The 24,540-nt window shown below is 57.1% G+C and overlaps 10 protein-coding genes across 10 annotated transcripts; 6 read left to right on the top strand and 4 right to left on the bottom strand.

Moving 5' to 3' along the window:
* Nucleotides 1-92: 92 nt before the first annotated feature.
* Nucleotides 93-2,316, bottom strand: POSPLADRAFT_1171827 (hypothetical protein). Its single transcript, XM_024488151.1, has 7 exons — nucleotides 2,191-2,316; nucleotides 1,721-2,125; nucleotides 1,619-1,670; nucleotides 1,315-1,585; nucleotides 1,069-1,164; nucleotides 754-1,017; nucleotides 93-683 (listed from the first exon to the last, which is right to left on the bottom strand). Exons 1-7 carry the CDS (start codon nucleotides 2,261-2,263, stop codon nucleotides 147-149), a joined length of 1,698 nt encoding a protein of 565 aa, XP_024337535.1. The 5' UTR covers nucleotides 2,264-2,316; the 3' UTR covers nucleotides 93-146.
* A 312-nt stretch (nucleotides 2,317-2,628) lies between these two features.
* Nucleotides 2,629-3,493, bottom strand: POSPLADRAFT_1040704 (hypothetical protein). The gene is made up of 6 exons (XM_024477787.1): nucleotides 3,434-3,493; nucleotides 3,353-3,380; nucleotides 3,239-3,296; nucleotides 3,161-3,185; nucleotides 2,979-3,108; nucleotides 2,629-2,920 (listed from the first exon to the last, which is right to left on the bottom strand). The coding sequence occupies exons 1-6, from the start codon at nucleotides 3,481-3,483 to the stop codon at nucleotides 2,825-2,827; spliced, it is 387 nt and encodes a 128-aa protein (XP_024337536.1). The 5' UTR covers nucleotides 3,484-3,493; the 3' UTR covers nucleotides 2,629-2,824.
* A 78-nt stretch (nucleotides 3,494-3,571) lies between these two features.
* On the bottom strand, nucleotides 3,572-4,937 carry POSPLADRAFT_1066845 (hypothetical protein; the record flags this gene model as incomplete). The annotated part of the gene is made up of 14 exons (XM_024482113.1): nucleotides 4,761-4,937; nucleotides 4,669-4,705; nucleotides 4,567-4,608; nucleotides 4,496-4,509; nucleotides 4,347-4,445; nucleotides 4,287-4,296; nucleotides 4,218-4,235; nucleotides 4,135-4,160; nucleotides 4,060-4,085; nucleotides 3,966-4,000; nucleotides 3,889-3,913; nucleotides 3,815-3,826; nucleotides 3,702-3,763; nucleotides 3,572-3,650 (listed from the first exon to the last, which is right to left on the bottom strand). Coding segments are annotated over exons 1-14 (627 nt in total), but the record flags the coding sequence as incomplete, so codon positions are not given.
* A 1,744-nt stretch (nucleotides 4,938-6,681) lies between these two features.
* POSPLADRAFT_1075239 (hypothetical protein) lies at nucleotides 6,682-9,163 on the top strand. Its single transcript, XM_024482794.1, has 11 exons — nucleotides 6,682-6,878; nucleotides 6,946-7,056; nucleotides 7,116-7,244; nucleotides 7,301-7,463; nucleotides 7,515-7,604; nucleotides 7,670-7,767; nucleotides 7,959-8,084; nucleotides 8,145-8,258; nucleotides 8,345-8,519; nucleotides 8,584-8,827; nucleotides 8,892-9,163. Exons 1-11 carry the CDS (start codon nucleotides 6,795-6,797, stop codon nucleotides 9,064-9,066), a joined length of 1,509 nt encoding a protein of 502 aa, XP_024337538.1. The 5' UTR covers nucleotides 6,682-6,794; the 3' UTR covers nucleotides 9,067-9,163.
* An 89-nt stretch (nucleotides 9,164-9,252) lies between these two features.
* On the top strand, nucleotides 9,253-10,933 carry POSPLADRAFT_1171831 (hypothetical protein). The gene is made up of 4 exons (XM_024488152.1): nucleotides 9,253-9,506; nucleotides 9,561-9,678; nucleotides 9,738-9,875; nucleotides 9,927-10,933. The coding sequence occupies exons 1-4, from the start codon at nucleotides 9,292-9,294 to the stop codon at nucleotides 10,860-10,862; spliced, it is 1,407 nt and encodes a 468-aa protein (XP_024337539.1). The 5' UTR covers nucleotides 9,253-9,291; the 3' UTR covers nucleotides 10,863-10,933.
* On the bottom strand, nucleotides 10,877-11,328 carry POSPLADRAFT_1147889 (hypothetical protein; the record flags this gene model as incomplete). The annotated part of the gene is made up of 3 exons (XM_024486110.1): nucleotides 10,877-10,984; nucleotides 11,044-11,189; nucleotides 11,247-11,328. The coding sequence occupies 3 exons, from the start codon at nucleotides 11,326-11,328 to the stop codon at nucleotides 10,877-10,879; spliced, it is 336 nt and encodes a 111-aa protein (XP_024337540.1).
* Nucleotides 11,329-11,408: 80 nt separating this feature from the next.
* POSPLADRAFT_1048114 (hypothetical protein) lies at nucleotides 11,409-12,574 on the top strand (the record flags this gene model as incomplete). The annotated part of the gene is made up of 7 exons (XM_024479442.1): nucleotides 11,409-11,613; nucleotides 11,662-11,693; nucleotides 11,744-11,850; nucleotides 11,903-12,039; nucleotides 12,098-12,260; nucleotides 12,315-12,433; nucleotides 12,483-12,574. The coding sequence occupies 7 exons, from the start codon at nucleotides 11,409-11,411 to the stop codon at nucleotides 12,572-12,574; spliced, it is 855 nt and encodes a 284-aa protein (XP_024337541.1).
* A 2,890-nt stretch (nucleotides 12,575-15,464) lies between these two features.
* On the top strand, nucleotides 15,465-17,241 carry POSPLADRAFT_1048115 (hypothetical protein; the record flags this gene model as incomplete). The annotated part of the gene is made up of 8 exons (XM_024479443.1): nucleotides 15,465-15,560; nucleotides 15,892-15,936; nucleotides 16,086-16,211; nucleotides 16,270-16,347; nucleotides 16,405-16,461; nucleotides 16,520-16,618; nucleotides 16,697-16,701; nucleotides 16,788-17,241. The coding sequence occupies 8 exons, from the start codon at nucleotides 15,465-15,467 to the stop codon at nucleotides 17,239-17,241; spliced, it is 960 nt and encodes a 319-aa protein (XP_024337542.1).
* Nucleotides 17,242-17,784: 543 nt separating this feature from the next.
* On the top strand, nucleotides 17,785-18,744 carry POSPLADRAFT_1171835 (hypothetical protein). The gene is made up of 3 exons (XM_024488153.1): nucleotides 17,785-17,978; nucleotides 18,041-18,327; nucleotides 18,387-18,744. Exons 1-3 carry the CDS (start codon nucleotides 17,906-17,908, stop codon nucleotides 18,510-18,512), a joined length of 486 nt encoding a protein of 161 aa, XP_024337543.1. The 5' UTR covers nucleotides 17,785-17,905; the 3' UTR covers nucleotides 18,513-18,744.
* An 858-nt stretch (nucleotides 18,745-19,602) lies between these two features.
* POSPLADRAFT_1066849 (hypothetical protein) lies at nucleotides 19,603-24,489 on the top strand (the record flags this gene model as incomplete). The annotated part of the gene is made up of 15 exons (XM_024482114.1): nucleotides 19,603-19,617; nucleotides 19,681-19,802; nucleotides 19,851-20,919; nucleotides 20,974-21,012; nucleotides 21,420-21,551; nucleotides 21,617-21,653; nucleotides 21,718-21,812; nucleotides 22,597-22,765; nucleotides 22,832-22,969; nucleotides 23,018-23,083; nucleotides 23,247-23,371; nucleotides 23,421-23,563; nucleotides 23,613-23,904; nucleotides 23,964-24,054; nucleotides 24,120-24,489. Exons 2-15 carry the CDS (start codon nucleotides 19,686-19,688, stop codon nucleotides 24,487-24,489), a joined length of 2,883 nt encoding a protein of 960 aa, XP_024337544.1. The 5' UTR covers nucleotides 19,603-19,617; nucleotides 19,681-19,685.
* Between the last annotated feature and the right edge of the window lie 51 nt (nucleotides 24,490-24,540).

Genomic DNA, 24,540 nt, shown 5'->3' on the forward strand with positions numbered 1-24,540 from the left:
ATATCCACCAATGTACAGATAGATGTCGATCATAGCCTGTCAAGGTACTGTATTGCTCTAAATTATCCTAATTTCGTGACCTTATCGCAGCAGAGACGAGATAAACAGTATGTTTACACTCAAACGTTATACAGAAATACTCCAATCTACTCATCGGAACTGTGATCCTGCCTGATCATGTCTGCGCACTTCTCCGCAACAGCCACTGTTGCCGCGGCCAAATGTGTGCTCAATATATGCGGGAACACGCTTGAGTCTGCAATACGTAAACCCTGCACACCGTGCACGCGTAGCCGATCGTCGACTACCCCACCCATGGTTGAGCCCTCCACTTCCGGGGCCATGCGGCACGTTGAAGAGTAATGGTACGTCGTTTGCGCCTCGTCCCGCACGAAGCGGTCCATATCCTCGTCGCCCTCGCTTGGCGGGATGAGATGCGGCGCAATGGGGTAACCCTGCGCAGCGGTCTGCTCGCCGAGTCGCAGGCCAAAGCGTAAGCCCTGCCGCAGGACGGCGCGGTCGTGCGTGGAGGAGAGATAGGCTGGGTCGACAAGTGGGTCCGCACGCGGGTCGGAGGACGCGAGGCGGACGGTACCGGTAGATTCTGGCCGCAGAATGACCACGAGGAAGGCGAGACCGCCGTTACGTTTGGCCTTGGCTGTTGCAGCGTCGCTCCAGGCGATCTACAGCGCCGGACGTCAATCAAGTGACCAGGCTGTGCGGAGGACTATTGCAAATATGGCTGAAACTCACCGGCATAATCTCGATGTCTGGAAGGTTCATGGGCAGCGAGGAATCTTCATCGGTGGGCGTGGGTGTCACAGTGCGGAAATTGGAGTCGAAGAGCCGTGTCTGGACGAAGACCGACAACTCGAGAACAGGCCCGAGCAGCAGGCCCATCCCAAAGAACAGCCAGAGGAAGAATTCCTTGATAATGGACCATGGCTGTGCTTGAAGCCTAGCCACTGAGTCATGCAAGGGAACCCGGTACTGGAGGGCGACGCCGAGATGATCTTGCTGCCAAAGGAGATAACAACACTCCCCATCGGAATATGAGGAAAAACCTACCAGGTGCGAACCGACATTAGGGAGGTCTTTCATGACTGGAATGTCATGTTCTTTCAGGTGTTCGGCAGGTCCGACGCCACTGAGCCGATCGTTAACCTACCTATGTATACAGTCAAGTTTAATTCCTCACCTCAGCATGAGCATTTGCGGCGAAATTATTGGACCTGCCGATAAGATCACCTCCCGCCGTGCACGAATGAACCGTGACGGCGAGTGAGCATTGTGTTCTCGGGATTGAATAGTGACACCCTCAGCCTTCAAACCTTTTTCACCACGCTGTATGTCAATCCGAAGCACCACGGTGTTCGTGCAAACGTGCAGATGCCGCTGACGCTGAGTCACGAGGTCGGGAGGCAGGAAGCCTGTCAGTGCGGACGAGCGCCGTCCAGAAGCATCTATGTTGAAATGCATCTTCGCACACCCGTGTGAGGGGTGCAGCGGGGAGTTGAGGTCATCAACATACGGAACGCCAAGAGCTTTCGAGGCCTCAATAATTCTGTCGAGGAGGCTCGTGAGGCTGTCCAGGATGGCCAGCACAGCATCTACTCACGGTGCAGTGTGCCCCCAATAGGCCTTGCCGTACGACCTATTCTTCCATGGCCCTGGTGATGCTCTCAGTCCACCTATGTAATAAGTTTGCTGCTGTCCTTACCAGCAACGCCATGAATACTTTGAGAAGCTTGCGGATCTTGATCCAGGTCCGTCTCTGACTTGATAAAATACGGCTGGATCTCGCCGTAGCTCCAGCCTTCGCGTCCGGCCTGGCTCCATGCGTTGTATTCGCCGGGGAGACCACGCGTGTAGAGCATCGCGTTGATTTTGGACGCGCCGCCGAGAGAGTTCCCACCTGCGATCGGGAAGGACCGTCCGTTGACATGCTCCTGCGGCGTGGAAGTGACTATGCGGGTGCTCGAGCCATCCGAAGCAAAGTGCGAGGACAGGAGAGGGATGCGGCTGAGCCATCCCGCCTTGAGAGACCCGCGCTCAACGAGGAGAACGGAGACGGAGGCGTCCTCGGTGAGGCGACTTGCGAGTACACACCCCGCCGTGCCACCCCCTGGAATCGTGCTGCTGGTCAACTTCGCCAGTAATAGTAGCAGGGGCAAGAAAAGTAGTACATACCTACAATGATATAGTCATATTCGTCTCGTATGTCCTGAACGGACCGCTCGGGATACGAACTGAACCACGGCATGCGTGTCTAGCGTGTAGATTCGCTGCTTGAATGGACTTAGGTCAGTCAAAGCGGGTGCAGCCGGCGAGAGGTTGAGGTGAACACTGCCACAGTATGCACCGCCAATATATACTTGCAGACTATTTCATTGATGGCATCAACAACATAAAGGGGAACGTATACATGATCGGCGGCCTCAAGAGTCCAGCTACTACTTATTCAGGCACGCTAATCAAGGGAGTTCAGCAGTCCCATATATATCTGATAAATACACTGGCCGACGCAAGATATATGAAAGGGTAGACGTAATGAAAGCGGCAAGACATCGAACGCCGGGCCAGTGTCAAGTAAACAACTCAACGCACAATAAGTTATAGTCAAAGGGGTACGGTAGAATGAAGCTACTGTTACACAAAATACACGATCCGCTGTATACACTCAAGTAGACACGGTTGGTAGTACATAAAGGAATGTTAAACACGGACCTGGCCCAGGGCCCGACAGCAGCAAGATAGAAGTAGCAGCAAAAGGAGTGGGGTTCTCGCGAGCAGAACAGCTTGGTCAAGTGGATGTCGGACACGCTCACATTCTCACGGAGTCCTTGCGAATCTGAATCACGTCGGGCAGCGGCTTGTCCTTGATGCTAGAGTACGTCTCGGACTCCAGCGACTTGGGAGACTACGCACGGCTGCGTGAGCGAGCAGAACACTCGCCAGGATTATTTTTCATCACGTACTAGGGACAATTCAATGTCGCCACGTGCCGCGCTCGCCATCGTCGTCGAGCCCGCGAGCCCAGAACTATACTCCATCGGCGCGGTGTTTGCGGTTGCAGTCCATCCGCGGATGGACTGCCTGCTATTAAGACTGAAACCCGTATCAGCCGACACTGTTCCTTGAGTAATCGTCTAGTTCTTACGTAGCGAGGAACGTGTTGGCGTAGGCTGCGAGAACAGCAATGAGTCAGATAGTCATGGACGTCAGGTAATGAGTATACCTTTTGACACGACGATGTTGAACAACTCAAACGTCAAGGTGCTAGGAGAGGCCTTATACTGCGGCAGGCGGCGTAAACAACATCACCCTTCTTCTCTGAGGTCATGGGGCTCACCAGAATGAGGTCCAGAATGCTGATAATGCTGTACGGGCTGGCTTTAGTGGATATGTTTCTAGATCAAGCATATGTTCTTACGTTGGGATGAGGCCAGTGTGGATAGTGTAAATTGTGAGCAGGTGAAGCATCCTGTCCGTGCTATAGAACATAGCATGGTTAGACACCGCATCTACTTGGTGGCCATAGTATCTCACTGAGAGAAGCCTGTGCGGCCGCGGTACAGCTGGTAGCAGATTGTCCCGGCGACGACAAGATCGAGGACCGACGTAGTCACGTCTCCCGCCGTTGCTGCCCACTGGAACGTGCCGTCAGCATCCCTGCCTGCCGAAGCGAGAATTACACATACCCCGAGGGTGAGAAGATCAGACCACATGTGACGCCCCCCCACAACCGTCTTCGTTCCAGCAACTACGATTTGCGCCGTCAGATGCGAACAGAAAAGGTTTGATCACGGCTCACCGACTGACAACGCTGGGAAGATCGCGGGGATCGTCACCATGAAGGTAGCCCACAATCACTGATCATGCACTCACCCAGAGGGAGCAAGGAGAACACAGCCTAAGTCACAGTCATGAGCCAACGTTATCCCGCGCGCAATCGCCGCACTCACGAGGCCCGCGACGTAGAGTGTCCAGTTCTTGTTCACTGTGCATGACATCTCACTTGAGCGATATCGACAGATTGCCGTGATCAGTGGCACTCACGGGTCCAGATGCGGAAAATCAGGAATCTGATGGTGCGTCAGAAATGGCGAAGGGCCAGCGCTTCGTGGTACGTACTCATGGACAACGAATGCTACCAGGCCCTGCAGATGACCCACGGTTCAGCGCGCGCGGGGAGCCACGCAAAGGGTAGTGCTTACCGTCACGATTGGCTCACACTACGCTAGAAATCAGCACATCGATTCAAACCAAAGTGGACCACCACGTACTCCCATACCCCTGCAGAAATATCGTCAGCGGGATGTCGGCAGACGCGATGCGGGACCCACCAGTGGACATAAAGAAGTGCAAGGGGATCCATGAAATCAATGACCAGGTACGTATAGATCGAAATCGTGGTCAGCACGAGAGACAGAGTGTCCAATGCCCTGTAGAGGGTCTGAGGTACTTTCGGTAGTGAGAGAAATATTCTACCGACCACAAGACGGCGACCTAGACATCCAAGAGGGTGAGAAGCAGCAACAAGTGAGAGTCAGACTCTCTACTCACCAAGAGTTTCATGAACCACTTGTCCTTCGGGTAAGTCGCGTACTGTCAAAGTAACGCATCGTCGGTACGCTCTTCGGCGATCAAATGGGTAACAGGATTTACATAGAATATCGTTTGCATGGTAGTAATCCCAAGGAAACTGGATGCAATTATCTCGTCAGTACGTTGGTCAGTTAACGACCGCGGCAACCTACATGGCGCCAAAGAACACCCCGATGAAGACCATCCCGAATGTGGACCTGAGATCAACATGGATGCTGGCGAACGGGTTTGCGCCGCTCGGGATACTGCTGGTAGGCGCAGCCGTCGCCGAGGCGTTTGCTGCAGCGGACTCCATTGTTGTGGCGGGAGGTCTCTCGGGGGTGAAAGGGAAGGAAAAGAAAAGGGCAGCCGGAGGGCTACGTACCGCGGCGGGAACTCTTATGTACTGGGCGGCTGAAGGGCCGCCATCACATAAATGGAAGTGATGAGTACCCCAGTCGATCGTGGTGCTTCACATCCCACAATGTCATGGGCATCGGGGCTCGGGTGGGCGCCCATCACAAATGCTCTGCTCTGCAGCGGCTTCCAGATTCATCCTCAACCCCCGGCCCCATCACGCAATTGGAAGATCATCACAATCTAGGCACGCCCGACATGTCATTGCAATCCACCCGCTGCGCCGGTGAACAAGACCACACCATGCGGGTTTGCGTTACCTGTACGCGGTGTCACCAAAGGGCGCTCTCCGGTCGCCCCGGTGACGGCGTGCTTCGAACGGCCGGATAAACTGCGCGCCACGGTAAGCGGGCACCGTGCAGGAACGTGGCCGTCCAGAAGTCCCCGACGAGGCGCGATCTGCATCGAACAGGCCTGCGGGCGGGTACCTGACCTTGGCTTTGATCATGCGCCCACAGCGGAGGCGACGCATTTGCCTCCGATGGGTTTTATGATAGCGCATCGCCGAGGCCTTCGGAAATACAGTGGCCAACCCGTTCTGATATGTGTCAGCTCGAGGGCGGAAATGACAGCAATTACAGAACGTATTACTTCGGCGTCCCGCGGGCAATCGGACTAGGGCTGAAACAAGACTGAAGCCCAAGTGACTCGTACTGGTCTCGTCCTTGGATCTGGCCACGCCCTCCAAGACGCGGGCCTCTCGGTGCCCTACCTCAGTACCTGTCTTACGCTATTTGAGGTCCTTATATAATCCGTCACATGTGCCGTTATGTTCAAATCCTTCAAGAACATCATCGTCGTCAGGGCCGCTGTTATAGCTGCACACTCGCCACTCGAAAGGCCACCGAACCCGGGTCGGCGGCCATACATAGTCAGCTTCCCCGACATTTGACTGAGCCGTTGCTGGCATGAGCCCCACTCGTGAATGATCGTGAGAGCGTTGTGCAGTGGATTGTTCACCGCGATTCTTGCCTCGTAGATAACGGCGGAGTAGTTGGGTGACGGACGTATACCTGATCGAGCAATTCAGCGTGATGATCAAGACAGTGACTAGGTTATCTACAGTTGGAAGACGCCTGTCACCGACCTTACGTGGATGACTGACGAGAATACTCTCACAGGTACTCCAAGCCCGCTATCAGCTCGACATGCGCATGCGATCGGCCCAAGTTGGCGTGTTTGACAGATGCAATCAAAGTATCAGGATCGACTGCATGTGTGGAAGTATCAGCAGGCGAGAGACCAAAAAATGCAGAATGCGAATGTACAGTAGGTAGAGGTTGCGGATCGTTCAGGCGTGTTCCAAGTCACCGTGAATCCACTAAGAGGTGGATCTACGCGCCGTCGATCCTTTCCCACGGCAAGGCAGCGACACGTGGCGAGGATTCAGAATTGGATCAGACCTGACACTGACGGGATCAGTGATGAGCTCACAGCGCGGGCGCAGGTTTATTATATTGCTCCCACGGCGAGCCAAGGCCGGCCTAGACTGCGGTTGCTCTGTATCATTGCGTATCACTGCAGTATGCGGCCCAGGGACCACGGCCATTTATTCACATGTCTAGAGCAGATTCACTGCCATCAGCGAGTTATCGTTGATGCGGCCAGCCAAATACTCCCCGGGCTGTGCGGAGCTTGTCTGACATCCGCCCGTTTCACCTGGCTCTTCTGCTTCACCAGCTCCATAGCACGCGGTTCCGCCACACGTTTCCAGCGGTGTGATAGTCTGACCGTGGCCGGCAGACTTGTCTCTATTCTTCGCTACCGGGCCTGCTGTGCCTAGAGAAAACATGGAATTGTCTGCGACGACCGTCGTCGCTGTCCTCTCCGCTCTTTACTTTCTCTCCTCTGTATTTGGCTTGGGGAAACGCAGCGTGAGTGTATTTGCGTCACGCGTGCCCGATCGCGTCGATCAAGGCTCATGCTTCTCTGTGGCTGCAGCTCAGGCCCATACCCACCGTCGGCGGCCCGTCGCTGCCTCTCTTGCGCCTCGCCGGCTCGGTGCGCTTCTTGTTCAAGAGCGCACAGGTCCTGCAGGAGGGCTACGACAAGGTGCGTGTGCCGTGCGCTGGCTCCGCCGCGAATCCGTCGTTTCACGCGTCTGCGCGCAGTTCAAGGGCAAGGCGTTCAAGCACTCAGAGTACTTCGGCTGGCACGTCTACGTCTCGGGGCCGCGCCTCACGGAGGAGCTGCGCAGGGCGCCAGAGGACCAGCTCTCCTGCTCCGAGGCGATCAACGACGTGCGTCCGGTTCCTCGGTTGCACCTCCCCCTTTGTTCACCGTCTCCGCTCCACAGTCGCTGCAGGTGGAATACACCCTCAGCCCCGGCATCCACCACGACTCGTACCACATCCGCATCGTGCGCACTCAGCTGACGCGCAACCTCGGGGCGCTCTTCTCTCAGCTGCGCGACGAGATCGTCAACGCGTTCGCCGACCAGGTCCCTCTGAAGGGCGATGGTATGTTGTCCCATTAGAGTCCTCGCCGGTACCGCCTGAACACATGCATAGGCGCCGAATGGGTCCCCGTGAAGGGCATGGACGCCGTGATGGAAATAGTGGTGCGGACTAGCAACCGTGTCTTCATCGGTCTCCCGCTTTGTACGTGTAACCTCCACTTGCTTACCCTCATGCACACGAGCGTAGGCTCACAAGCATCCCGACAGGCCGCGATGCCGACTGGTGTGCGCTAAACAAGCAGTTTACGATCGACTGTTTTCAGGGCGCCGCGATCATCAGTCTGTTTCCAAAGTTCCTGAAACCGTGAGTTCACGTTCGGTGCCTGTGGGCCTTGCGCGAGCACAGGCGCATGCCTCGCTTTATATATGCTCTGCCTGCGACGCCGCATACCAGGTCTGCAGGGGCGCCAGTACGCGCGGCGGCTGCTCCCGGGTGGCGTTCCGGACTCGGACGGCTTCCGTATCTGTATCCAAGCTGACCGCCCTCTTATGCAGAATAGCAGCGCGCTTCCTGACCAATGTGCCGAAGAGCGTGCGCCGCGGGCAGCGGCATCTCGAGCCCATCATCCTCGAGCGCTTCCGCATGATGGAGGAGCACGGGAGCGACTGGGCGGACAAGCCGGTGCGTGACTTGCCTGCGGGCTGGATGCGCTGCGTGGGGTCTGACGCGTCTGTCGAGCAGAATGACATGCTGCAGTGGCTGATGGACGACGCGCGCGGGGAGGCGCGGGGCGTCCGGCCGCTCGTGCTGCGCCTCTTGTCGGTCAACATCGCCGCGATCCACACCACGTCGATAGTACGTGCGCGCTCCCTCTGTGTGTGGCCCCAGGCCGTGGACTGACAGTGTGCGCTGCCGGCTCCGTGCGCGGCGTCTGTGCACAGGCCTTCACGAACGCGCTCTACCTCCTCGCCGCGCACCCGGAATTCGCGCCGCTGCTGCGCGCGGAGATCGAGGGGGTCGTCGCGAAGGAGGGCTGGACGAAGGCCGCGATGAACGACATGCGCCGGCTGGACAGCTTCCTCAAGGAGACGCTGCGCTACACGGGGCTCGGCGCGAGTGCGTCTCCGCCCTTCTATCCCGCGCCCACGAGCTGACGTCCGCTGCCCCCTTGCGTGCGCAGTCTCCCTCACCCGCAAGGCGCTCGCGGATTACACCTTCGCCGACGGGACGTTCATCCCGGCCGGCACGACCGTCTCCGCGCCCCTGCGCGCGACGCACTACGACGACGGCATCTGGGCGCGCGCGGCGGTGTTCGACCCGTGGCGCTTCTCGACGCTCCGCGAGGCCGAGGGCGAGAGCGCAAAGCACCACATGGTGAGCACGAGCACGGAATACCTGGCGTTTGGACATGGGCAGCACGCGTGGTACGTATCGGTGTTTCCCATCGTAGTGCAGGGAGTCGTTGCTGACGGGGGTTTGCGGGGTCAGCCCTGGCCGCTTTTTTGCGGCGAATGAGATGAAGGCGATGCTCGCCCATGTGTTGGTCACGTACGACGTCAAGATGGAGCAGGAGGGCGTCGTCCCGCCGCCTACGTGGTTCGGGCCGAATCTGGTGCCCAACTGGAATGCAAAGGTGTTGTTCAGGACAAGACAGGCGTCGTAATGCTGTCGGTATCGAGAGCAGAAATCGACTGGTATATACTCACCGAGTATGTCATGGTAGTAGTCACTGCATATGATAAATTATTATTTGCGCCCATCTATGGTATATGCCACCGCTGTGGCAGAGATGCGTACGGGCGCTGGCATGGGAGTGCAGAAAGACGATCGACTGCTGATCGACTGTCTGGGACGCGTCAACGACGAACCAACTCCAGTGTCTCGAGCCATGCTCAAAGGACGAGGCTTGGGGCTCCCTGCTCTGCCCCACACCATTCGGCAGCTGCTGTTCGCCCCGCTTCCCGACGCCCATGTCCCTGTGAAGATCCACGGCTGGGTCAAGTCGGTCCGCCGCCAGAAGAACGTCGCGTTTGCGGTCGTCTCCGACGGCAGCCACGACAAGGGCATCCAGGCCGTCTTTCCGAATGCGAGCCAGGCGAGGAGGTGCGCGCCTCTCGCGATGTTGGGTAGACCATGCCCGTGACCACGCGCCGACAGCCTCACGAACGGGACGAGCGTGCGGCTGGAAGGGCGGCTCCTCGCGAGCCCGGGGAAGGGCCAGGACAAGGAGCTGCGGGTGGACTCGGTGGAGGTGCTGGGTCGAAGCGACCCCGAGGTGTGTGCGCACGGCCTTGTCTTGCGGTGCGCTGCTGACGCTTTGCGGGTGCCCGCAAGAAATACCCCATCCAAAAGAAGGAGCTCACGGTGGAGTACCTCAGGGAGCACTGCCATCTGCGTCCCCGCACCGATGCTGTTGCCTCAATGCTGTGGCTGCGTCACATTGTGTCTAATTCAATACGTGGTTTCTTCGAGGTGCGCTTAATCGCTAGGTGTTATAGTCATGGCATAGCTCATCTGCTGTAGAACAATGGGTTCTGCTACGTGCACACGCCGATCATAACTGCCAACGACTGCGAGGGCGCTGGAGAGACCTTCCGAATTGCTCCTGACTCGACGCTGGCCCCCGTTCACTCAGGCGATGCCGCACCCAAACCATCCGAGTTCTTCGGACATCCTGCGTATCTCACTGTCTCATCACAGCTGCACTTGGAAGCACTTGCCGCGTCCATCTCACGGGTATACACTCTGTCACCCTGTTTCCGCGCTGAACGATCGCAGACAAACAGACATCTGGCCGAATTCTGGATGCTAGAAGCCGAATGGGCATTTACGCAGACTGTGCACGACGTGTGCAATGTGGTGGAAGCAGCAATCAAGCAGGTCCTCGACGATGCAGCCGACAAGTCGGAAGGCTCGAATCCATGGTCAGAACGGGCCGCGAAACTCCAGGCTGAAATCGCAACGCGCGATTGGCCGAGGATCACATATGCAAACGCAGTGGAAGAGCTAGCGTCGTTCCAGCAGGCTACTCGTGCATTCCACTTTGAACCTGCGTGGGGTTTACCTCTGCAGAGCGAGCACGAGCGATGGCTCGCGGAGAACTTGGCCAAGGGGCCTGTGTTCGTCACGGACTACCCTGCAGAGCTGAAGCCGTTCTATATGCGCCTTAATGACGATGGGAAAACCGTTGCATGCTTCGACCTCCTCATGCCGGGCCTGGGTGAACTCGTCGGCGGGTCACTTCGCGAAGAGCGGGAAGATCATCTGTCGAACGCTATGCGCAAACACGGTTTGCAAACGGACCAGTACGACTGGTACCTCGATCTGCGGCGGTACGGCAGCGCCCCTCACGGAGGATTCGGGCTGGGCTTTGAGCGGCTCATTAGTTGGGTCGGTGGTATCGAGAACATACGGGAGTGCATCGCAATGCCTAGGTGGGCGGGGAGAATGCTGCTATAGCGATAGATGCTAGACTACGTATGTGATGGTGTGGCTGGGCTGCTGTTGGACAGTAACGACGAGTACACTTCTTTCTTCTGCCCGTCTGTAAGTTTGACGGCAATGTTCACGTAAGGTCGAAGCTTAGGCGAACCCGGCTAGTGAGCACAGGAGTTGCGGCGCGCAAGGGGAGACAACTCACGGGTGAACTGCGAATGTCCTCGATCGCAGGGGCCACGAAGACACGGACCTGCTCGTCCAAGAGACGATACTTGGCCTTGCCTCCTACCACATGTTTACCGGGCGCGCCTGTCCGGTGGCCACCAGGGAGGAAGGCCTGCCTCGTCCCTAGACGTCAAATTGCCGGTGGTGAGCGTGGTACGTGAAAATGCGGAGCACGCATACCCTTGTAAAAGTCCTTGTTCCCTCTCTTCGGGGTCAGGGGCCTGCGGGACGCCTTGGAGAGTCGAGCGAGCGTCGGGAACATAGTCGTCGAATGCGAGCCGCGCTCTCGAGTGGCGCCCGTAATCGACCCGCCGTGGTTCCCACGCGTCTGCTCTGCACACCATGGGCAAGAACACTGCCGGCCCATCCTCCCGCGGTTCCAGGGGCAGCAGACGTGCTCGAGGGGCCGCCCGCTCAGCCAGGGGCTCGCGGCAGCACAGAGGATCATCCACGGCAGATGGGTATGTAGACGAAAGGCGGCCGGAGAGCGCTGTGGACGAGGACGGCGAGGAGGACGCTTCCGGCAGCGATGCGGACGAAGATGCAGGTGCGTTGACCGCTCCTTTGAACGCTACCACCGCTCATGCCCTCTCAGAGGTAGAGATCAGTGTGCCCGTCGCTATGTGGGTGGGTTCTCCGCAGCCCTTCTCCCAACAGTCTTGAACGCCGCCCAACAGGATTTCGACCACTGCGACCCGCGCCGGTGCTCGGGGAAACGGCTCTCGCGTCTGGGACTGATGAAGGAACTGAAGGTGGGGCAGCGCTTCCGGGGTATCGTCGTTTCGTGAGTCTGCTTTGCAATGCTCGCGGCTGCGAGCTCATCGGACCGTGTTCAGCCCCAAGGGCACTCAGATCATTAGTCCTGCAGACCGAGATATCATCTTGCAGAACGGCGTCGCGGTGGTGGAGTGCTCCTGGGCCAGGCTGGATGACGTGCCCTTTGGCAAGATTGCCAGCCCGCACGAACGTCTACGTGAGCACCATTATTTTATCAGTGCCGCCGTTTTCACTCAGATTCCTCATACCGCTAGTGCCATATCTTGTTGCTGCAAATCCCGTCAATTATGGGAAGCCATGGAAGTTGAACTGCGTCGAAGCCCTTGCTGCTGCGTTCTACATTACTGGCTTCTCCGCATACGCAGATAAACTCCTCAGCAAGTTTGGCTGGGGCTCATCATTCTGGGCCATTAATGAGTATGTCCTTTGGTGTCATAATGCTTGTGCAGACAGGCAATTGAGACTGTACAGGTCGTTCTTCCTGCAATATGCGACATGCAATTCGGCTTCCGAGATGGACACTACACAACAAAAGGTCATGCAAGATTTGGAAGTGGCGTATCAAGAGTCTAGGGAAACACAATCGACAGGTGTGCTAGACAAAACCATAAGACCTGCCTGTGCTCACTCGTTGTTCAGAATATGGTGCAGATCTGCTTGTTGGAAATCCAAACCATCGCAGTATAGGATCAGACCTTGAAGCACCGTTACTTGATGCTGCAAATACATGAGCTTTGTGGCAAATTTACAGCGGTCATACTGGGCCCGTCTGCCGCTACTGCTCGTCCCAGTCGCATTCTGATCTCTGTGACATATCGTGCAACGACCCAATGCTCTCTTATTGCCAAGAGAATTGCACTGAGCCTGGGCTGAGCGCATGCACGTAAGCCGCGACATCTCGGCCACTGTGACTAAGTTGGCTCGTTGTCACGTTTATTATTTCATGTTTTGCGAACCATTGACAATACAACACAGGATGTCCTCCGACCACTGACTCGCTGATAACGCAGCGGGCATACACGAGTACCAAGCACGTTGTACTCGGTCATTCAACATTTTCTGGAGTTCGTCGTGAAAGGCAGCCGTGACATAATCCGCCCAAATCGGCCAGAATAGCTGCGAGGAGTCAGTCTACGGTCTCACACAACTTGTAGGGCAGGCCGCCGACGCAGAGTATTGTCAGTGAGTCATCCAACTTTGATGCATTCATATGTAGATCCTGGATCTTGAATAGGCGGTGCCCGAAGCTCATCCACGCTTCTCAGTCCTGATTGAATATCACATGTTGCGACTGGTTCTTGGCTCTTGCTCCTACTGTAGGTTAGCCTTACTGTATGGCTTAAGCTCTGATTCTCATCTTTTGTCTTGGGATCGTGATTTAGGCTCTCCTCAAGAAGTAATCCCGTTTGTACGTGGCAGACCATCACTCCCTGCATCATACTAATGTTTCCTGCAGATCGATGGCCATTCTAGATGAAGATACTCTAGCCTTTGTAGTCTCCTATCTCACCGCCAGTGATGCGCGCTCGCTTGCCGCTACTACGAGACAGTTCCATCCAGCAGCGAGGCGCAAGGTGCTCGCCACACTTGAGTTGAGGGAGCCCCAGCGGACCCACGTAAACGTAGATTTTAGGCTCGCCGACAGGCCTCATCGCGCATACTGGCTTCGAGAGCTCAAAGTGAACATCTCTAATCCAAATGCGATCACTGAGCTTGCCCCCAAACTGGCTCAATTTTTCGAACATGCCCATATCCTTCGATCTATCTATCAGCGCTCTGCGGAGGCCTGGATCTACACGGAACCGTACCCGCTGGAGCGGCTCGAGGGGGTGGACGAGCTCGAGCTATATGGGTACGACCGCCGAGGGCTCGGCATGATCCAGCGGATGGCCAGCAAGCCTCGCCGGCTCGTCCTCAGGGAGCAGTCGCCCCGGTTCAAGTTCGGCCTGACTGAGGCAACCCGGGTTGATCCTGCGTACATTATGCAGAGCCTTGCACCGCAGCAGGCTCTGCGGGCGCTCACGCTCGAGATGGTCTCGAGTTTGGCGCGGAGCGTGGCAATCTCTGCTGCCTGCTGGGCGAGCAGTTCATTGACCACGGTGGCTGGTGATGGCATTAAACTAGCCTCCGGTTCACCCGTGTTCGCGCGCATGGCTACTTATGTGAGTAGGAATAAGTCAGTATGTAAGTTCTATTGTCCGGAGTAAGAGACTCGCTCAAGATCAGGGGACTCGTGTACTTAAGGTGGCGCAACCTGAGTGGAGTTCAAGTTGAAGCTACAGAACGTCACACGGTGTGACACAATACAGGTCCCTCTTTGGCGTTGTCACGATCATTATTTCACGTTCCGCGGACCACTGGCATTTACAACACAACACAAGACGCTCCCCCACTACTGATTCGCCGCTAACGCAGCGAGTGCTGAACATGCCGTGCTCGGCCATCCGACATTTCCTGGAGCCTGTCGTGGAGAGCGCCTGCGACATAAACTCGTACCAGCATTCTCGCCCAAAGATCTTTGTTCAAACGATCCATGCTCTATTCCGGAACTCCAGCATTGATTTCATGGTGCATTTCTGCATCTGACATGAGACAGACTACATAACCACTCTTGCATGTTTCAACCAGTGCCTTGCTCTGCGCCTCGCGGTAGGATGTCCGACGTCATCGACGGGATCGCGGTATGAGCAGATGCTTTGGGACTCGGAGGGTGTTCTGTTTCAATAGTAACACAATCCAAGGCGTTCTTACAACCTCCTAATAGTTTAGGTAAGACGGCTTGAGAGGCCTCCAGCCACTACCTGCTAAGTGGAGCCTGGGTGATACGAATGTCTACATTGAAGAGGCCGTTGATCCTTCTGGTTTGCCTCGCGCTTTGGCGTCTCACAGACCCATGACCAGTGTGCGCGGCTATGCCCACGCTGTCGACTGATAAAGGGGCTCGTCCAGGAGAGCTCTATGCAGCCCCCGCTTTCCCTCCCACCTTCGAGTCGCTAGCCCGTATCCAGCGTCTCCAAGGCGGTAGTCCAGCTGAAAGCAGTTGCATCCACAATTCCGCAAGCTGATCAATATGCATTTGCATGTCAACGAGACAAGCACCTACGATGAGACGTTGTCTGCATCTGTTCGTGCACAAGACCCTCTTGCACAACAAGCAATAGAGATCGCCCAGCTCCGGGCCAAGATCAGCAACTATGAGGTGAGAAGTTTGTATCACAGACTCGTATTTGGCGATGTACCAAAATGTCAGAGAGAAAGCGAATACTCGAGTCGGGATGAGTGTCGAGCAGCGAAGGCTGAAATGATGGCGGCAATACACGACATGAAAAGCTTACACGAGGTAATAATATATTCAAGGTCTTTGTTTGCTTCTGCAAGGCTCACTGTGAGGCCTGCAGCATACGATGGCTCAAGAATTGCAAACAACGAAGAACCAGCTAGATGTGTCGCAGGTAGGCAATCCCCGGCGGTCACGTTGCACACGGGCTAAGGTTGAGATGGTATAGCTGCTTGTGAACAAGCTGCGGGAGAATCTCGAAGAGAGCCGCGTTGCCGTTGCAAAGTTATTGGTACGTCACGATCGAAATCCAACCAGCGAGATGGTATCCATTCCACGCTTAGATGGAGAAGCAAGAAGTCGAGAACGAATTGAGATCTACTCGAGGATCTACTCGAGTCCAGCAGTTGTCGACAGACTTCACCATACAGCAGCTGACCGTGGGTTTAATCAAGTTGAAGTGTAGTCTGTATTGAATTCGTATCCGACAACAGGAGCGCACAAGCATGTTGAGTCAAACACATGATACATCGGAGGCAAGGTGCAGGTCTCTGGAGGTGAAGTTCACTCTCCGCATGCTGAACAAAGATTGTCACTATGCACCAATTGACAGGCGGAGAACGAACGCTTCAAATCCGAGCTCCGCGACCGGGATGGCCTCGCCAGCCAACAGCTGGGACAGCAACTACACGATCTAGTGGCGAAGGTACATTCACATCACACGGTTTGTTGAACAGACTGACAGGAACGCTGTGTGTTCTGCGCATGTAGCTGCAGCCTGTTGCGGATATTCACGCCGAGAATCAGCAGCTGAAGGTACGCGCATGCAGCGACCACTAGAATCAGGTCACTTACCTATGAAGCAAGGCTGAACGAGCTGAGCTACGGGAAGACCTCGCTCGCGCGAGGGTATGTGTTCCCATATCACTCGGGAGTCGACTATCATGAATTGTCTCTGTTGTCAGTCAGAGTCTGATTCCCTGCGTGAGGAAACCGCAGACGCACGGGAGGATGCCCGTCGTTCTCGCCAGTACATACACAAGATGCAAATGATGGATGACGAGTTGTGCGAACAACGAGCGAACGTTGCGGTGCGTGGTCTGTCTATCTTTGCATGTCTTTCAATTGGCCAACCTTGCATGTGGACAGGACCTCATTCTGGCAGAGGGTGAGGTCGTGCTCAAGGAATGCATGACCGATCTGTCGTCCGAATTGGCAAAATACAAGGTATTGTTAAGGATAGGACTCCTCCCGATTCAGACTGATAAGGCTGGCTGTCCATAGGCTATGACTGTAACGACGCCGAGGGCCACAGAATCACAGGCGGAATCAGCATCAGACGTCAGTGTGGAGAGGCCGGTGCATATGAGATATTATCTGACTATGTGGAGGGACGCAGGTCTTCCTCACACACCTACAACGCGGAGTCCCGCGTTTTGACTGCTTCAAGGATCTATTCCGGCCTTTTGAGGCTCATACCATCATTGGCCTCCGTCGGGTAAGCATCGATATGTGCTCGAGAATGCAGCGCCTGTGGGAATGCATCTGATGACCTCCTGCTCCTCGTGCCATGCAGCTCGCGTGAGTCGCTGTCCTGTAGCGCAAGATCATTCGGAGACCTGACGCATCATACATAGCGGATGCATCGATATGCATTTCGTTCGCAGGGACAGGTTCATGTGGCATCAGTGCCCAGAAACAGGCTATTTCATCGCACCGGAGCACACGCTTTCAGTCAGCGTCCAGGTACCGTACAAGGACGACCCGCTTCCGCACGCTCCCAGAAAGCGCACGATCGAACTCTTCTGCCAGCCTCTGTCTTTCGGCGCTGTATGGTACACTGGAAGATATGAGGTGGGCAACGCAGAAACGATGCAGTCGGACGAATACAAACTGCTGCCTGAGGAGGTAGGGCGCACCGCAGTTCGTGGTATAGTGGTTGACATGATCGACTGCCCCCAGATACAACAATACGTTGTCGAGAAGACTTCGAGCTCACTGTCGCATTCGGCGTTACAAGACAAGTATCTTGGCGGCCAGATGACGGCCTTGAGGTATCCTGTTCGGCGTGTCGGGTACATGGCAGGATTTGATCATCTGAAGACATCACAGACACTGTAGGAACGGGTGTGTATCTGGTTAGAGCACAGTTGATACGGCACGCAACACATCGAGCGAGCAGAGATGTGAGGATCGGCTCACATGTTTGTCATATTGAACGCAGAAAATGAACGAGTGTCTGAGATACACGCACAAGGAGTATTCAAAATAGAGCACGATCTGATTTGACTTTGTCGCCAGAAAAGGCAAGTTCCCCACACCGCGCTTCTCCGAGCAGAAATATACTTTCTGCACTCCGCGAGCACCATCAAGTACAACGGTGCGTCCCGACAAGGCAGGTCCAAGATAGCCTTTACGTTAACCCCAGATGCAGTGGCAGACCGCTTATGGGCGTGCGTTAGTGTCCTCTCGCCGCCCAGCGGCAGAGGCTGGCTCATCGCCCCATCGATATCCCAGGCTGCAGGACGAAGTGTCTTCTCGGGCCCCTGAATACAAGGTGTGCGAGGTATGTTCTCGTAGACTGAAATGCACAGCGAGCAGTATAAGATGCTGCGCGCGGTTCCCGTCGAGACAGCCCGTGCACCGCACCACAGTCCCTCTTGCGCTTGCCTACCTTATACCAGGCTGCGTGCCGTTCGTTCTTTAGACACCAGCCGTCTAGCCATTCGTCATACCCGCGTCCTGTACATATCGCGCTTTGACCTTCGTTCCTTACACTGCAAACATGCTCCTTTTCCGCAACGCGTTCCTCCCCGCGCTCTCTGCAGCTGCCATCCTAGCTGCCTTGGTGCGTTGCGGTGAGTCCCCGGATTGTCGTCGTTTGATATTGAAGATCTGATCTGACATGGTTGCGTACTAGCTTCCGCCGCCCCCTGGTGGCCGATGCACTTCGTCATGGTGGAGGAGCCGCCCAGCTCGCTGGATGCATTGCCTACCGTCTTGCCTGCGTCGCCCACCGTACCGTCCCTCTCGCTGGCACCGACCGCCACCTTGCCAGAGGTCTTGTCCGCAGGCATAACCTCCCTGTCATCTGCGTATAGCCCTGTCGAAACCATGCCTGCGGTGGGAGACACAGGCATGTCAGACGTGATACCTTCGGATATCACCTCGGACACGAGTGTTCTTGCTCCACAGCCATCGAGTTCTGTGAGCACGATGTCTCACCTGTCCTAGAATGATCCTGACTTGCCTGTGGCTGTTTCCAGACTGGGGGTGCGCCGGAAGGCCTGTCGGCCAACCAGAGCAATGGCGCCGTCATCACGTCTCCCGGACGTGGCGGGGCAGCGCTGCTTATCGGATGCGCCGTGAGCGTGGTCTACCTCGCGCTCTGAGGAACGCAAGCCATGATGCTGCCTCGCTCCTTGCGTTGTCCGTATCTCAACACACCATCGAATGGGCCCAGAGCCCGCCGTCCAGTCCTTACGCGGTAACTTACTGGTATCTATCGCGACCACCCACCTTGCTATTTTCGCTGTCTGTATAGTCCCTGGGACGCTATGGCCTAGCTCATCTCCCGCATCTGTCGTTGTATCACATTGCTATCTGTTTCGCTCGCTGACTTAGTCCGAAGTGTGTATCCCTAGTTGTGCTTAGAGTAACGCCGTTTTAATAAACTCGCGTTCAGATCAATATGCGTTGACAGTCGATTGACTGTGAATGGAGTCATTCGCGCGTGTTCTGCATGCCCCGAATACGTTCGTTGGGAGATGAGGCCCACTGCATGACAGTCGCAACCGGCATTGTGGAAACATTTCTCTTGATGCGCTTTATTTCCACCACATGCAATGTAAAATTCTGCAGGATGGGAGTTGTGAAGAGTGTCGACGCACATGGAGTGTCGTTGTCCCATGTAATTTGGGGTGGCGATGCATTGGTGCTCTCTGGAGTACGCTTGCGGCTTGCTTTGATATGCTGAATGTCAACACGGGAATTCTTCGTGCTAAGTGTACGTATACAAGTCGGACAGATGAGCCTGCGGATGTTCTCCCCATGTAAGATGAACGAACGACTGACATGCGGTGTCGGGCTCTTTCCAAATATGGAGCTCGTTGAGCCCGATATGGATGGGTGCCGTGTCGATCGAATAGGGTGCCCCTTTCGTTCTAACGTACTCGGATGAGCTTCACGTCGATCCGTGAAGCTCGTATATAAGAGGCTTATGCAGCCGAGCCCTTTCGCAGCGCGCTCCATGCTCTTTCCTGTCAGGGCCTGACGCACGCCGGTGCTTTTCGTCATGCCCTGGATGGGCGGTGTGCGCGCACTCATACGACGGGATATATGCGGTGCATATGCGCGCGGATGAGGGCGTTTCGAGTGGGAGTAAGATTAGATGGGACTCGGATTTGGCCGGGCGGTCGCCGTGGTGGCCGGGGATGACTGGATCGAGGCATCGCGACGACCGACGATTCCAAGCAGAGACCCCCATCCTCCATTTCCGTGAGCGCCTCTCATCCTGTTCACCAGCTGTGCGCTGACCGCCATGGCCTCTGCGAGCTGTAGCCGGCATGGACGGCGGGGCAGCCCACGTCCCCACTTTGCCGCTGCCGACATCGCCCGCAGATGCGCGTACTCGCATGGAGGAGTCGCTCAAACGCTCCGTCACCATCGTCTTCTGGTACAAAGTGAGTACAACGTGCACCTGCCCACCTGCCGTCGCTCAATCCGCCCAGCCGCACTCCGCGCCCATCCGCCTCCACGAAGAGGTCCCGACGTTCCCGCTCCTCCAGCTCTCGCAGTTCCCCCAGCTCGTGGCGGACCTCGCGCTCTCCCCGACATCCTACGTGGACGCATACAATCCCCGCGCGCGCACCTGGGAGCAGCAGACCGTCTCCGCCGTGTGCGTCGTGCAGAGCGAGCAGCGCCTGCTCTTCCGCACGCGTATGAGCCTCCTGCAAGGCATGGCCGACGCCGAGTGCCCAGACTTGCATGACGAGATCGCCCTGCAGCAGCTCCCCCCTCTGTCCGGCGGCGTCGGCAAGCGAGTCGCGCCCTCGGACGCAGGTCCAGCGCCGCCGCCGCCGAAGCAGCCCCGCACGGAGCCTGCGCCTCCCTTGCCGACACCGACGCCTGAATCCGAGTCCGCTGGTTCCTCCTCCTCGTCATCAGCCTCGTCGGCATCGACCCGCGCGGGCATCTCCAAGCGGAGCTCAGTCCCGCGCGACCTCTTCCATCACTTCATGCCGCCCGCCGGCGCCGCACTGCCTCTCCCCATCGCGCACGCGTCGCCCCCGCCGCTGGCCAAGCGCTGGCCGAATGACTACACGGTGTGCGAGCTCGCGGCGGGCTTCCGGACGATGGACGCGGTGCTGACGTCGGAGCCGGGCGTGACGCAGCGCGCGGCGTTTGAGCGCGCGTTCGGGTGCCGGTACGTCAAGTCGACGGTGTGCCGGCACCGCGGGGTGTGGCGGCGCGCCGGGCGGGAGCTGCGGGAGACGTACGAGCGCATGGGCGCGGATAGGCGCGCGGTGTGGACGGTGTTTCTGCGGCAGGTGGAGGGCGGGACGATGCGCACGGATCAGGGCCAGAGCAAGGGCAAGGGCAAGGGACGAGGGGGAGGGCGTGCGGACAGACCGTTGGCAGGAGAGATGACGGTGGTGATGGCCCCGCAGATGGCGCAGATGGGAGGTGCTGCGCCGTCGCAGCCATCGTCGTCGTCGTTGTTGCCTCGGCCGCGATCTCCCGCCGTCAGGGGTCCGATCATGGGCTCTTTAGGGCCTCCGCCTCCTGGGTTCGACCCTAGTGAGTGTCTCGCGCCCGCTTCGGCTACCAGATTGATCGTTTCTGTACCCTCAGACAATCTGCGCCAGTTTGTTCCGCCTGTTGAGAAGTCTGGTAAGTAGGGTCGGTATGACGTGCTCTTTAATCACGGCAGCGCTAATATTCAATTAGGGTCGGAGATGAGCAACGGGCTTTCATCAGAGGAAGCTGGAGAAGCCTGAATTAATATGTCTGGTCTGGATATAAGTAGAGTAATATATGGATCGAGTAGTGTGTATTCCCAATCTGAGTGCGTAATCTGTGCGCCCACAAGAGCACACGGAATGTCATATTCACGAGACGATCAGATCGACGCGCCTCTCGGTCAACGCGTCCGAGGCGCGCGACTGTCTAGCGTCGCTCGCCAAATGGGCCACCGTCGCGGGCTAGCCCTCTTTGTTCTGCGCCATTCCGTACGCTCTGGCCCTCAAACCAAGACACCGTGCTTCTGCGCAGCCGCCTCGTTCCTTTCTGCTTTTAAGTCCGGCCCTCACGCGCGACAACCATGCGGCTCATGGACAGCGACGACGACAAGGCGGAGCCCAGCGGCCATCTGGGCAGCGTGCGGCCGCTGAGCACCATACGGCGGTTCAAGGACTCGGTGCATGACTACAGTGCGTGCCGGCCATGACGCCCTTTGTCTCCTGCGAGGGGGTAGTTGACCTGTTTCTGAACTTAGTGCCGTTCGGGCCTGAGGTATGCGCGATCATCGACACGTACGTTGCTGTATCGTCTTGTGCGAGGCGGTCCGAGACTCAGTGCTCAGTTGGCGCATCACAGGCCGCAATTCCAGCGGTTGCGGCATATCAAGCAGCTGGGGACGTCCTACTATGTCTGGCCCGGGGCGTCGCACAACCGCTTCGAGCACAGCCTCGGTACGTCCGTCCTTTACCTCCGGTGCTTTTGTGTGTGCCGGAACGTCGCGTTCGGGAGTGGTGCACCTGTCAAGTCCGCGTCCGGGCCGTCCCCCATCCTCCCCGCGACTCGTCTGCATCGTCCTTTACGGCGTCACGGGAGAAGGTGCAGCGGGTGTGCCGGGCGATGCCCAGGCTGTTGTGCGTTTTACCAGTTGCAGTCGTAACGATTCCAAGCGGCAGTCATTTTGGCCATCCAAGACAGCTCGTGACTGGGTTTCATCATCATCGCATTTCCGGACATTCCACACACGAACGTTGCGCGGTTGGCTTGCCTGGTGTGCTTGAGAGTTATCGCGACTGAATGATCACTGTCCGGTCGCTGGCTAGTCGCTCGAAGGGGCCTGCGTTGTATGAGACGCTGTCTAGAGGAGAATGGTATTTCTAGACATGCGCAGGTACAGGGTGTGTTCTCCTTCGAGGCTATCTTGACATGCCAGTCATCGCAGCAGCCGGACAAACTGTCGCCCTCTTGCTCTCTTGCTGCACAGAACGGGCGGCTGCCAGGAGCACCCTCGAGGGTCTCCCATATACACCTTGTATACGGTAGCTCTTTAGATGACTCATGGTTCGCTGTTTCCTCCTAGCGCTGATCTTGATGTCTGAGCGCTGGAAGTATTTAATAACTTAGGATAAATGCGCTGGATCAGCTCCGTTGTACGAATCAGGCTTCCGGCGGACAGGCTTACGCGCATACATGCACATACGCGACTGCACATTTGCTAATCCGCACATACGTCGACAGGTGTCGCATTCCTCTCAAACCTCATGGCCGAGCACCTCCAGCAGTCGCAGCGCGAACTGGGCATAACGCTGCGCGATATCAAGTGCGTCACCATCGCGGGCTTGTGCCACGACCTCGGGCATGGGCCCTGGAGCCATGTGTGGGACGGGCAGTTCATTCCTCGTGCTCTGTGAGTAGGTCTGCTGTCGGTGGGGACGGAGGTGTGATGTGGTGTTGACTTGCGCTGCGCTTGTAGGCCAGGAAATAAGTGGAAACACGAGGACGCGTCGGACATGATGTTCGACACCCTGGTCAGGGAGAACGATCTTGAGCTGCCTGAGGACGACGTCGCTTTCGTCAAGGCGCTCATTGCGGGCGATAGGACAAAGTGCAAGTGAGTGCTGTCACTGTTGTCGATCGGCCCTTACTGATGGACTGACAGAGACACGGAGAAGCCATTCTTGTTTGACATTGTGGCGAACAAGCGGAATGGCCTGGACGTGGACAAGTGAGTGCGCAGAACAAAACGTTGGCCTGTTGCTCACTGTTATAGATTCGATTACATTGCGCGGGACACTCACGCCATTGACCAGAACGTCAATCTGTCGCTAACGAGGCCAGTCCGGCTGCCCACCTATGCATCCGAATGACATTGATGGCCCACCCTGCAGACTGATCCACTCCGCACGCGTGATCGAGAACGAGATATGCTACGACATCAAGGACGCGAACCAGATTTACGAGCTATGCTACACGCGCTTCAGCCTCCACAAGCGCATCTACAACCACAAAACCGGTGTGTTTCATGCTCCTAGTGCTGACCTCGAGTCCTGAATATTTATCAGCAAAGGCGATCGAGTACATGATCGTCGATGCGCTTCTATCTGCGGACAAGCATATGCACTTTGCGAAAGACATCAGCAACGCGCGGAGGTTTCTCTACCTAACGGACGACATCATGACCCGCATTGAGGCTACTGAGCAGCCTGTACGTCTTCCTGTGCCCCACCGCTCGCCGCACTCATGTCGCTGCACAGGAGCTCGAGGAGGCCCGGGCCATATTTCACCGCGTGCACCGGCGCGACCTGTACCGCTGCGTCGACTACAAGGTCTTCCCGTGGGCGGAGCAGGCCATGTGCCAGTCGTATTTCACGCCCGAGGCAATCGTCGACGCAGCAAAGGGGGACCCGGACGGCGGCGCAGACCCCGCACTGCTCGCGGAGCTCGAGCCTGGCGACGTGATCGTCGACATAACCAAGATGCACTACGGCATGGGCGACAAGAACCCGCTCGAGTCGGTCAAGTTCTACTCGAAACAACACCCGAACAGTGCGTGATCCCGCCGCACTGCGTGCGGTCCGCGCACCGCTGACGCGCAGCTTTGACAGCGTGTGAGAAGGCGAAGAAGGAGGACATCTCGCTCCTCATGCCGGAGGTCTTCGGCGAGGTCCTCCTGCGCGTGTACACCCGCGACGACAGGTGCGGTTTACGGTCTCTGGTTCTCTGCTCGCGGCGATTCGCTGACAGCTGCTCGCGTGCCGCAGGTTCTTCGGAATCATCCAGGCAGGATACAACACGCTCCTGAAGGCGCTCGGTGGCGGGCCCAGCGAGGACCCGCTCCAGTCGCCACCGCGCTCGCCGACCCCGCCGGTTTTTCCTGCGCCGTCGACGCCCCCGCGAAAGACGCGCCCCCTGTCGCGCGTACACAGCGCGGGCGCGCGGCTGCTCAGCTTGGGAACGACACCAACGCCGAACACATTCATGGCGGTCACGAAGGACTTCCAGGGACGCGCGGCGTCGCCCACGCGGCGGAAGAGCGGGAAGCGGGAGCGTGATGCGGAGAAGGGGGAGTCGCCGCCCAAGAAGAAGGCTAAGCCCGCGCCGCCTCCCACGGACGACGACCTGGAGTTTTGAGTGTTCCTGGATGCTGGCAGAGAGACGTCTCAAATGCTGTGCCAGTGCTTT

This window comes from Postia placenta, assembly GCF_002117355.1.
Source record: "Postia placenta MAD-698-R-SB12 unplaced genomic scaffold POSPLAscaffold_10, whole genome shotgun sequence".
In the NCBI taxonomy this organism is placed as follows: Eukaryota; Fungi; Basidiomycota; class Agaricomycetes; order Polyporales; family Adustoporiaceae; genus Rhodonia; species Rhodonia placenta.